The following is a 12,644-nucleotide window of genomic DNA, read 5'->3' as shown; positions in this document are numbered from 1 at the left end:
TAAAGTTTGGAAGAACAAGAGTCTTTCCATGGGCTTTGGACCAAGCTGAAGTGGCTGAATTTAATCACCCAGATTTCACAAGAGCCTGTGGCTGCTCCTGAAACAGCATTTCACCTATTACTGGCCGGGGATGTTCACTGCAGGCTCTCAAAGCTTTTCTCAAAGAAACATAGCTGGGTAAGCATTTTGTTACCTTTCAGTTCATTCAATTAATACACAATGAACAGACTCAAAGCCTCCAAACCTATTTATAGTAGAAAGCACAAATAAATGTAATTGTCACCCATATCAGTTGTTTGTTTTCTTTTCACGGGGATGCTATGATTTATCCTCAATTCTCCTCTCAAGGTGCCCTTTCAGAATTAAAACACATTTAAAAAATATTATTGCAAATGAAAAGAACTAAGGGTGGCATGTAAAGATTGTCAGAAAAAAAAAAAAAAGCAATTGCCAGAAGAATAGGAAAAAAAAATCCATTGCAGATTCCTCTCCTGGACAGCAAGAAGAGCAGTAGGTCATTCTGCAGAACCATGTCCTTTTAATAAACTTTTTATTATTGTGGAACAATTGAAAGTTATCTATAAAGTGCAGCATCCATTCCAGCAAGAATCTACTACTAAAGCCAAAACCAAATTTCCATCAGCGTAGTAAGCATGAAAGGAAATAACAGAAGTCACCCCAAAAAACAGCACCGTAGAAGAATGTATTTCCTGAGTTTAAAAAAAAAAAAAAAAAAGGGCAAAAAGCCAGCCAGATACATCCATTAATTCAATAGTACTAGAAGCAAATACATCAACGAATCCCAAATCATGCAGGAAAGACACAAGGCTGTGAACACTGGTGAAACGATTAAAAAGGATATTCCATATATTGGCAGGAGCCTTTAGTTTTCATCCTTTTAACACTTGTACTGTAAGCAGTGGCAGAAGACAGCCGAGGTCCAGGAACCCACTCAGGTGCCCCCCAGCAGGCAGCCCACACGGGTGCTTTCGGTGGGTGACGTTTTGCTCCGCTGGTCACCCAACGTGCCCGAATGACCATCAGGTGCGTGAGCCGGCCTCCCTCCACGTGTCCACACAAGGGCTAGCTGCCACGTAAAAAACTCACAGGGCTTTGGGAGAAGAGAGGCCGAGCTGCCACAGAGGTACCTCAGGAACTTTCTCTCCCAACCTGAACTTACCCAACAATCTCTGAAAGGACTGCTTTTCTTCTATGATTTCTCAGCACTTTTATTCTCCCGCTTTTAATGAATCATTCTAAAATAGAAAATTATTGAAGGAGAAAGATTTTTCCTGGTTATGCCAGTACCTTAGGGTTGAAAGCCAGAAAAGGGGAACTGGAAGGCAACTGCTCACCCTCCGGGGAACTGGCTTCTTTAGTGACTCTTCCTCAGGCTCAGTACTACCAAAATGAGTGGTGGGACTGCTTTTTAAGATGCTTTCCCTGTTTTTTCATGCGTTAAAGAAATTATGAACCAAGTTTGCTAACTTTCATATATAAGTAGTGCCTACTCAGCTTTGAAGCCCACACCCTCTGGATAACACTGCTATGCACTTATGTAGCACTTTACCCCTTCAAAGGACTTTGCATAAACTAATTAATTAGTTCTTACAGCAGAAAACTGCTGCAGCGAACAGGATGGGCTTGGTGCTGCTGTTTAGCTGGACTCGGTCTCAGCTGCTGTGGGGCTGAGTTAACGCAGGAGTCATTGCCATGTCACTCGACACTTAAATCTATGTTGAGCCACTCCTGCAAATACGTGGCAGGACCTTCCCTGAGACTCTCCAAAGCTTTTCTGTGCCCCTTTCTCCTCCTCCTTCTCCTGTTCCTCCTCCTGATGGGATCCCTAGCTCATGAGGAGGGGGGCACTCCAGAGCTCTGCCTGTCCCCAGCTTCAACATCAGTCACTGGTTTGGGGAAGGGCTGAGCCCCTTTCACCCAGCTCAGTGGGATTCACCTTCAAAAGTATGTACAATCCAGGACAGACTTGGCTCACAAAGACCAGAGACCCTGCAGCTCATGCCCTCCCATCCTAGACCCTTGTGTTTTCTGCTGTCCCAGCAACAGCCAGGCTGTGCCGAGACTGAGCCAGCAAGTGTAAAAAAAAAAAAAAAAAAAAAAAAAAAAAAAAAAAAAAAAGAAGCAGCGAGTGTTTCCACACTTCCTCGGGTGCTGCAATCCCAGCCCTGCAGCACCAGAAATGAGCAGCACATAGGAAATGCTGCTGCTAAGCCCGGTGCGCTGCCGGCCGTCCCGCTGCCCCCGTGCTGGCAGGAGGGCTGCAAGTTGTTCTCCCTGCAGAGCCTTAACGGTGACCGGTCTCATTGCCTCGCTTGTGCTGACAAGGTATTTTGTGCCAGGGGGGTCAGGATGTGGTGTCAGTACACGTATACATACGTACCATATAAAGAAAACTGCTATTGGCGCGTGGCCAAGCCGGGACGAAAACCACCTTTGCTCACAGGCACAGAAGAGCTATTTGTCTCACAAAGGTGAAACTTAACCCAGATCCTTCTGTGGCCTTGGGAACCAAGAAGCTAAGAAGAAACAGGCTGTGCAGGGGCTGAAATACAGGATGTGCATGGGTTGAGATACAGGGTATGCAGGGGCTAGGTTTATGGGGTATGGAGGGTGCTGAGCCCTGGGTTCTGATGTTTGGGGAGCCAGGGACCCCTGTTGCTGTGAAAATGAAACTTACTGAGTAAACCAAGCAGTCGCTGCATTATAGATGAAGCTTGTTATCAGATGGCATCTGGTAACATCACACACACACGCGCGCACACACAGAGTGTGAGAAAGACCAGAGCTGTCCTCCTGAATGAAACAGCTCCTGGGATGCCCCATGAGGAAAGTTCAAGAACCCGCTTGAATGCTCCTTTGAAGCCCCCTACACCCTTTCCACCAAGCTTGCCTCTTCCCCCCTGTGCCACCACTTCTGCACAGGCAAGGGTCTAATCCCTATCAGCCTGTCACCACCCACACGGCTTATCAGATTTTCTTCTTCCTATAAGATGCTCTTGGCCTAGGAGCCGTGTTGCAAGCAGCAGCTTTCTGGCTGCAAAGCAGTAGATAAGACTTCCTCTGGGGCCAGGAGCACTGCTAACCTGCCAGGCGGGAGACGGCTTGAGCAACAGCAGGAGCATCAGCTGATCCTTAACATGAAGGCTGGATGGGGGTGTGTGAAAGAAAAGCTGAGAATTACTCAGCTGGTAACAGCCTTGTAATTATTTTCTATCCCAGGAGTCCGCTCCTGAAGATGGTAGAGCCAGATGGTACCGAGGAAGCTGACCTGGGGCTAACAAGGTTTGGTGCACTCAGTAAAGGAGCTGGATTGAGAGGCACCAACAGAATTTCCAGATGTCCAATGCTACATCTGGAGCTGGACTTCCCCTATGATGAAAATACTGCATGTAGCACTGTCCAATGCCATATATGTCCTCTCTCTCTCCACCTGTAAACGTCTTTGCAGAAGGTGAACCTCCAACTGTGCTCCTACCCCTGTCTACAACATGGTGAATTGCATAGGACATTGCTTTGACAGGCCACCACTTCACCACAGACATCGACTCATCTCCCAGATCCCTTCTGCCTCTTCCCCACTCACCACACAACTCTCGTCCAGCCACAAACCCCCTCGCCTCCCAGCCCTCTGCCAAAAATGGTGACCTGGCACAGACAGCATCACCCCATCCCCAAGGATTTAACCCATACAGCCTTCCAAGGCAAAGGGTGACCGGAGCAACCTTCCCCAGCACCGCTCCAGCTCCCCTCACTGACAGCTCTGACGGTGCCTTCGGTCCCGTGTCCCATCACGGAAGGCGTCTGCTGCATCGGGGCTGTGCTCTCAGCCGACTCTCCTTATAATAGCAAACGACGACAAATGCTTTTCTCCACGCCCCAAGCACAGATAAATCATCCTTTGCTCTTCTGCCCCAGCTCATTTCCAGTGCTATCCTCTCCTGGCTGAGCTGCGGGACACGCGGTCCCGCTGCGGACCCTGCTGCACCAGCCTGAGATGGGACATGGCAGGTACAACGTCCCATACTGAGGCCAGCCTGAAGATGTAGCCCTGGTCCCCCTGGGCAATCCAACAGCGAGTAATCTCCGAGCGGCTGCGGTTTAGGTGCCTGCGTGCCAGGAGCCAGCCTGCCTGCCCAGGCACCGCCTGCGCCCTCCGGACCCAGCGCAGCCAGTCACCGCGCCGGCACGTCCTGCTGCTCCTCACATTCCTCTCTTGCTGTAACATTTTGGGAGCAAGCTGCTCCTGGGTGACACACGGCCTCGGGACGGGCTGCTTGGGATTTACAGCTACCGAGAAAACTCCAGATTCAAACCTTTTAAAGGAGAGCTACACACCTCATTTTTAAACCTCAACCTTGAACCGGAACTGACCTTCTGAAAAACCCAGGCAAAAACTTCTTTACTCATAATGACTAAAGCCCCCGTAAAAACAGCCTCTCCTTGGTGAGTGCTTGCTTACAGCAAGGCGGGTCTGGAGCCCGTCCCCGGGGGAGGGAGCGCAGGGTGCGGAGGACACGCAGAGGTTGCGTGTCAGGGCTGACCCGCTCCCCGCGCCGCTGCCCCGGCCGCACACTGCCCGCTCCCGCGGCTCCCGAACCCACGCTTTGCTCCTCGCTTCACAAACCCCGCGTTGCTGCGGGTGCCGAAAGCAAAGCTGCTCTCATAAAAGCAGGCCCGGCAAACCTCCACGCAGCTGGAAGTGCTGGATGGGGCAGGACACCTCAAGCACCCTGTGCACCCCCCGTGACAGCCTGCCCACCGGCACCTCCTGCCGCCGGGGACCCACGCTCCCACACCCAGGCAGCAGAGACACCTCAGAAGAGGGGCAAGCAGTCACTTAACTGGGGACAAATCCAGCCCGGCTGCATCCCCAACCTGGAAAGGAGAGGGGATGGAGTGGTCCTGCTGTGAACCACATGTGCAGCAGATCTGGCAGCGCTCAGGAGCACCTGCTTATCTCTCCTCCCGCTCTCCCACAGCAAATCCATCCCTGAAAAAGGCTCAGCCGCATTAACGAGGCCATTTTGTTAACCAGCTGGGGCCTGGGTTGGGCTCAGGGGCTGCCCCAGCGCTGCACAGCCCTCCTGGTTAGTCCTGCCAGGTGATGGACTGGTGCTCAGCGTCACTCTGAGTTGCAAGAGGCAGGAGGGACCGGCCTGGGTGGGCACGCAGGTCTCTGGTGACACACAGAATCCTTCCTGCAGCCTGGGGCTCCTCAGCCTTGCTCAGATGGCTCCTCCTTCCCAGCCACCACGCAGGGGGGACTCTGCTGATGGGAGAAACACAGGAGACACCAACATCGGGGGTTTGGGCTGCTCACCCCAGCGCTTGACCTCCAAAGAAGCAACACAGCTCCATCTCACCGGGCTTTCCCTTCCAGCTGGCCCAGCACAAGGCAGCCTTGCAGGCAGGAGCGGCTCTGCCCTGCCCACAGAAAATGGACTGGGGCAGAGATGAGGCAGAACAAAACTTGGAGGAATTAGAGGAATAATCACAATGCTCCTCAGCTTTAACAGCAAACCAGAATTAGTTACTTTCTTATGGGAATTTTCTTGGCTCTGCTCCCTCCTCTCCAGGCTTCTCACTTTTTTCCTATGAAGTGCCTAAACTGAAATATTACCAGTTTTCATGGCAAAAACTTATTTTAAATCATTTTCTTTTACCAGCCAGAAAGAAGGGAAGAGGGTGAACGAAAGGTTCACAGAAAATACTTTTTTCTCTCAATATTTTCGCTTTCCATTAAGAAAAATCTTCTTTCCTCAAAATCTGTTTCACAAGCATCTTTCAACTGGTCCTAATCAATCGGGTTGGGGGGGTTTTAAATTCTTATCTCAGTAGAACCTTTCATTTAAAAGCTTAACTAAAGGAACTGCTGCTGTCCCGCCGTTGCTCCTCTCCTGCTGCCTTGGCCGGTGCGTGCGGGGCAGCCCAGCCCAGCTGCCCGGCAGGTACCTGCCCTCCACCTCCTCTGCTGCCCGACGCCGTGGGGCAGCCAGCTCCCACGCAGCTGGGCCTGTACGCCAGCTGAGACCATTTAGCACCTCGAAAAGGACGGTCCTTGGCCAAAGCACCACACTGGATGCCCCAGAGGGAGCAGGCAGGGGGCAAGGAGAGGACACGGGTGAAATTCCCTTGGCCCCCCGGCTGCCCCAAACCCCTCCCCAGCAGGGCTGGGGGCTGCTGACCATTTCTCTGCTGGTTATTAGATTGTTCACGGCTCTCAGGTTTGTTTGAATAAGCCCTTTTGTTCGCCGTTGCTTTCCCACGTCCTTTCGTTCGCTAGGCAGTCGCGTGTCCCAAGTCAAAGAGGAGCCCTGGCTGCCAATCCCCAAAGAAAGTTTTCTTCGGAGCAAGACATCTGCGTTGGAGGGAACCTGCCAACATCTGCCACACTTTCCCCCTTTTCAAGAGCCTTTCTTTCCCTCTTAAAAAAGTGCAGGAACAGATGTTAAAAGTTGTTTTCTTTCTCCAGGGTGTGAAATGTAGACAAATAGCAAAAAAGAAAACTCCAAGCAGCACTCACCCCCTTCTCTTTCCTTTTTTTTTTTTGGAAAGCCCAGGAAAAAAGGGAGGCTTTGTTTACGAAGGAGAATCCCCTTTTCAGTGAAACCTGGCAGTGGGCAATGCAAAAGGAAAGCGGGAATTTTCAGAAAGCTCCCTTTAATGCTCATTTGCATCGGCCTATTGGGTCCCTACAATCGCCAGCACAGATGTCAGCCTTCCCCCAAAGCCAGGGCAGCTCTCCCGCCTGCACCCACCGTGCCTCCAAAATAAAGGCCTTTGCCCTGACTGAGAGGTGTAAAATAACTGTTTACAGCAAAAGCTACTCTTCTTTTTCACCGCGGTGCTGTCTTACAAATGAACCTTGAAATGAGCTCACCCAGAGCAGACACCAGCGGGCAAGCCAAGGGGCTCACCCCACCGAGGCTGGGGGCTCAGCTGCCCTGCGTGGGCTGGTCACTGACCCTGGCTGGGTGCCAGGGGCCACCATGCTGTCCCTGGCCCCCCCATCACACCCATCTGTCCCCGGTACCCACCACCTCGCCTGCTTGCTTCGTGGAAGCCGCTTTGCAGGGGAAGCCCGTGGGCGAGCCTCTCGCAGAGCATCCCCCTCTCCCAGGAGCTCGGCCGCACCTCGCAGGGTAAGGAAAGCAGGAGTAAGGCAGAAACCACAGCTCCAGGCCAAGGAGGAAAGGAGGGTGAGGGAGGAGATGCCACCACCACAGAGACCAGAGAGACCTTTCCCGGTGGCACTGGGGGCTGGCCAGCCCCTGGGCCACTAACAAAGGGGGAACACACAGCACCCTGCAGCCGTGCTCAGCCAGGGAGGGATGCCAACGGGCAGAGGACATGTTTTTCAGAGCTTTTAGGCAATTCTGCATTTGCTGACACGTCTGCCATGCTCAGCTGGGCCAGAAGCCAAGGTAGTCTCAGGCTTCCCCCTGCTGCCCTGACTGCCTTGGAAAGGTGCCCCTTTCCGCACAAGGCACTGGTGGAGGGGTGTTTGAGGGGGGCTGAGGGGGCATCTCCCCTTCCTCACCCACCATCTGAGCCAAACCCAGCTGGAAGGTGTGTGCCCAGGTGATGGGCAGGCACTTCTAGCCTCGAGCACCCCAGCAAACTGCCCAGAGTGAGGGGTGCGCCCACTCTGTGCCCACTTCCCCGCGTGCAGGGCAGAGCCCTACCCCAGCCCACCCACTGCCTCTTCCACACCAAGCTGCTGGAGTCGTGTGGCGATACAAACGCTGCAGCTACGTCTTTTATAAATACTGGCAACACTTCACTTCCCTGGGTGGGCTGGAAAAGGCTTGAAAACCCAAAGGAGTCTTCGCTCGTGAGCAGCCAGGGCTGGCTGATGTGAGGGGCTCCTGCATCAGGACGTGGGACCTCCTTTTGCTGTCTGTGCAGGGGGTGCACCTGAGATAAGGAGCCCATCCCTGCTCCCTTTACCTGGCAGAAAGGACAAGTTATCAACCTTTCCTTCCCAAACCCTCCCCTCCAAGCACAACCACAGCAGCCTGTCTCAGCCGCTTGCCAAGTAGGGTGCTTATAAAACCGGGTAACTGCACCCCGGCTCTGCATTTGACTGACAAACAACCTCTTCCTGCAAGATACGACGTCTGGGGACATGATTTCACGGTAAGCCCGGGCAGCAGGGCGTACAGACATGCTGCAAGTATGTTTGCATTTACACACAGGCAAACACACACCCACATGGCATTTAAGCAAGGGACGCAATGTCCTCGCTTTTATCTCTGGGGTACATCCCCACCCACGGCTGGAGGGGGGAAGAGAGGGCTCCGCAGCCCCGGCGCTACGCTGGGTGCTGGGAAATCCCACCGGCAGAGCGGGAGGGTGAGCAGTGCTCCTGAGCCGCTGCGGCCGCTTCCTCTCCTTTTCAATCAGGTGACACATTTGACACCAGCCCAAAGGGCTTCACCTGCGGGACTCAACAGGACACTGCCAAATCCTGCTCATTAGCAAAGCGACCGTCAGAAAGCAAAAGCACGGTCATGAAAAACGCCTTCATACTCCCCCCAGTCCAGGCAAAAGTGAGGAAGCATAAAAGTGCATGCTCATCCTGTGCCAAGTCTCCTCCAAAGGCCCGTCTGCTTCTGCACTAGCATTTCAGAGGAGTGAACAGAAAACCACCCTTCCCCCCAAAGCTACTCAAACCTCCTTGCAGCATGGAGGAAAAAATTCAAAGTAATAAAAATCCCAGAGAACTAACTCACCTCTAGGTTCATTTGCACTTGCAAGGGCCTGTAAGTTTAATACTAAATTCTACACAGCAGCCAAAAACTAGAAGACTTGTGTATTTCCTACATCCAGACACATGCAACGGAGAATTCAGGTTCCCAAGAGGTAAGTAAAGCTTCCATGTTTTCCCTAAAGGATTTCTGTGATGCAAACAATGTTCCTACAGACATCTGCTGTCAACAGTTTTTAATCGATCATCATTACCTTGTAATAATAATTCCTGGGAGCAGGAACTCCTAGCTCAAGTACTCTATTATTAAATGAAGAGGTTGCTTCAAAGATGTAAAATGGCTGGGGCTTGGGTTAGCAGGTAAAGAGAGGCATAGCTTCAAGGAGATAGAGGGGAAGAAAGATGGGTGGAAGGCATTTTTTCCCAGGTGTAACTCAACTGCTTCTCGGCTATTGTTTCCCTCCCTGGGAATCTGTGCAAATTGAGCGAGGAGCCGTGCAAGCTGCTCAGAGCGCGCCCATTTTCTTTCCCTTCTTCCCTAACAAAAGAGCCCTCCAAAGCCCGGCGTCGGAGGCTGGACATCTGTCGCCGTTTGGGGGGGCCGGCGTGGTCATTGAAAAGAAGCAGTGACCTGTCAGCTTTGATTGATGGCCACAAACCTCCAGGCTCGACCCCTCCTGTGGGAAAAGAAGTCCCGCCAAGGCAAGCCCCCTTTCACATGCTAATTCTGGGTTATAAATACGGCAGAGGAGCAGCCGAGCAGCAAAGAGTCCATCTGGAACGGGAGCGACCTGCTGCCCGAGTGCCTCCTTCCCACCCCGTCCTCCCAGCGCCCGGGGCAGGCAGGCTGGATTAGGATGACCGCCGCAGCCACCGCCGGCAGCACCCACAAGCTCACCAGCACCAAGGAGGAGAGGAAGGTAGGTCCCCACGCGTGGATGCCGACCCCGGGCATGTGAATGATGACTGCCGGGGCTGTGGGTACTGCTTCGAGGAAAGAGAAAGGGGACAATTTTTTCCCTCTTATTATAAAGACACGTTCTCTGAATTTAGCCCACGTGGGTGTTTTTTCTGCTTCCTTTATCCGCCTTAGAAAGGCTTCTCTCTGTTTTGTCTGGGTAAATGCTGCTTAAAATGAGTGGAAATGGGAGAATTGAGAGCTGATACCATCTAAGCATCAGGCCGTGACTGGAGCTGGAGATGGCACTCTCCCTCCGTATCTTGTCCCTGCCGAGCATCACATCACCCAGTGCTGGTTTCATGCAGGGGAAGGGGCTCTCTGCCCTCGCTGAACTGCAGCATGGAGAGGAAGAGAAAATACCAGCTGAACTTTTCCCTCCTCCTTTTCTTTTCCCTCCCAGCTAAGGAAACCCCTCATTGAGCGGAAACGAAGGGAAAGGATTAATAACTGCTTGGACCAGCTGAAGGAGACCGTTGTGGGCGCGTTTCACCTGGATGTAAGTGCTCATTTTTATGCTGCTTTTTGCCCTTTTGCTAGTGGGTGGTTGTTTTTTGGAAGGGGGCTTCTCTACTTTCAAGAAACTGGGAATGGTACGAACCCTTCATTGCCCCTAACTGCTGCACTCTTTCTCTATCAGCAGTCTAAACTGGAAAAAGCAGACATCCTCGAAATGACGGTGAAGCACCTCCAGAACATCCAGAGCAGCAAGCTGATGGGTGAGTGCCCCGTCCCCCCACCCTGAGAGCGCGGGCAGCCAGGGCAGGAGGGTGCCAGCTGATCTAATCGGCTGGCAGTTTGGCAAAAGCATCTCCCAAACCTGTTGAGGCCGGGACTGCTGCTCGGGCTTGGCTTTCTCCACTAGATGGGGAGATGGAGCTGGGCACTGGTGAACCCACGGGAGGATTTTTTTTTTTTTTTTCAAAACTTCCAGAGCCTCTTTCTGCTTTTGGTCTAGTTTTGCCCTCGGCGGTGGGCAGGAGGTTGGGGGGGGCTGACTGCCAGGGTGGCTCACACCCTGCATCACCTTCCCCCTGTGCCCTACAAATGATTCCCCTTAGGGTAAAGCCCAGCTGGCTTCAGCAATGAGCCCCCGGGAGCCTGTGCACACGGGAAACCTGGTGAATGCTTTTACACAGGAATAGTTTTACCCGCTCACCAACTCCCCTTGTCTCCTCTCCTACGCAGCCGACTCCAAAGTGGGTCTGGAAGCCCAGCAGAGGTACAGCACCGGGTACATTCAGTGCATGCATGAGGTGCACAACCTCCTCCTCACCTGCGAGTGGATGGACAAGACCCTCGGGGCGCGCCTGTTAAACCACCTGCTGAAATCCTTACCCAGGTCTGGCGAAGACACCTGCAAAGCAGCATTAAGGTCTTCAAGCCCATCTCAGCAGCCTCTCCCGACACCAAAAAGCCCCCTGAGCCTGAAGGGGAGCACTCGGGGCACAAACCCATCACAGGAGTGCTTCTACCCTGCGGAGAACAAGCAGGCTTCGAAAAATTCCTTCCAGCTGCCATCGCTGTCGGTTTTCAGCCAGGTTGATGCTGTACCTCCCAGGCAGGTCCTGCAGCCAAATTTTTCCCATAACAACCCTAGAATGGGGTCATTAGATATGTGGAGACCATGGTAAAGTGTGTTTTAAAATGCTTATTCTAACCTTAGACACTCTTACATATGTATCTTATAGATATGTTTCTTTAAAACACTTGTGGAGCAAGTCTGCTCCTGTAGGTGTACTAAAGACCAGGGTACTTCAAGCCGAAGTAAACCTATGTGTAGCCTGCATTGTAGAAGGCTGCTATTATTTTTTATTTATTTAATACATCTAAATTATTGTATAGAATCTTCTCATGCTCTTTAGTGTATATTAATTACATAGCTTTCTCAGTTTACATTCTTAAAATAATTAACTCCCTATTAATAAAAGTAAAAGTCAACAAGCAACAACCCTCTCTGGCGTCAAGCTTACCTCTCAGATCTCACATAAGCCACTGAGATCACCTCGTTGGACAAAGAGGTAAACAGCCAATCTCTTCTGCTTTTTATTTTTATTATTATTCCTGTGCAGCTGTAGGAGATTCCAGTTTGATTCCCGTGAAAATGCTGCAGTGATTAGAAGAGAGAAAGGGAGAGACTTGTTTTGGACTTCTTAGGTTGTTTAGAAATGCTCTCTGGATTGCTCACTCAAGCTGTGCTGTTCCCAGACACCTGGACATCCTGAAATGGCTGTTAAACTAGTGAGCTACATGTATAAATATATATGTTACATATAGTTATATTTAGGGATTATTTTTTTGTTCCTGTAAGTAAAAGTTCTAAATAAACTTTGGAGGATAATGACTGCTATTTCTCCCAGCCTTGTCCTGCCTGCTCTGAATAAACAGTACTTGGGCATCTGTTTTTGTTTTCATCTTTCACAAACGTTTTTCCTGCATGCAGTTGAAAGAGATGGTTCAGTTTTCGCCTCTGATGCTTTGTAGAAAAAGCAGCGCGCACCACACACACATGCAGACAGAATCACCTGGATCACAGTAATGCTTAAAAAGTTATGAAAGAAATCAGGAGTTGGGTTTATCAGTCTGGATTAATGCTTTAGCTTTTACTTATAAGGGAATCACAGAGAGAATCTAAAGGGCAGAAGGTAAAATTCCCTGCAAATTGGACCAAGGAGACTGGGACAAATCTGCTCAGCTTGTTGGCAACATTTGGTTCCAGTTTTTCATCTCAAAGTCAGTTAAAAGTTCCTCACAGTTAAAATAAAAGAGCAAGGAGCTCTTAAACAAACACCGCGCATACTAATTAATGGACCCCAGTTCAGAGGGGCTCATTATACAGTGAGATCTATTTGATGATGTGCCAAAGGAGTGAAAACCATCACCTCTAGGTTTAGCATCTTCTTTTGTGAAGCTCTTCCTTTTATCCAGCCCTCCTGAAAAGCCATTAGGGGTGGT

At 51.2% G+C, this 12,644-nt stretch overlaps 1 protein-coding gene across 1 annotated transcript; it reads left to right on the top strand.

Annotated features, from left to right (window-relative positions):
- The first annotated feature begins 9,588 nt into the window (after window positions 1-9,588).
- On the top strand, window positions 9,589-11,323 carry LOC104357783 (transcription cofactor HES-6). Its single transcript, XM_009963262.2, has 4 exons — window positions 9,589-9,651; window positions 10,093-10,188; window positions 10,330-10,408; window positions 10,878-11,323. The coding sequence occupies exons 1-4, from the start codon at window positions 9,589-9,591 to the stop codon at window positions 11,321-11,323; spliced, it is 684 nt and encodes a 227-aa protein (XP_009961564.2).
- The last annotated feature ends 1,321 nt before the right edge of the window (window positions 11,324-12,644 follow it).

Source organism: Tyto alba, unplaced genomic scaffold, assembly GCF_018691265.1.
Source record: "Tyto alba isolate M040663 unplaced genomic scaffold, T.alba_DEE_v4.0 Super-Scaffold_10, whole genome shotgun sequence".
In the NCBI taxonomy this organism is placed as follows: Eukaryota; Metazoa; Chordata; class Aves; order Strigiformes; family Tytonidae; genus Tyto; species Tyto alba.
The sequence above is the reverse complement of the archived record's forward strand: the minus strand, read 5'-3'. Positions and strand labels throughout refer to the sequence as shown.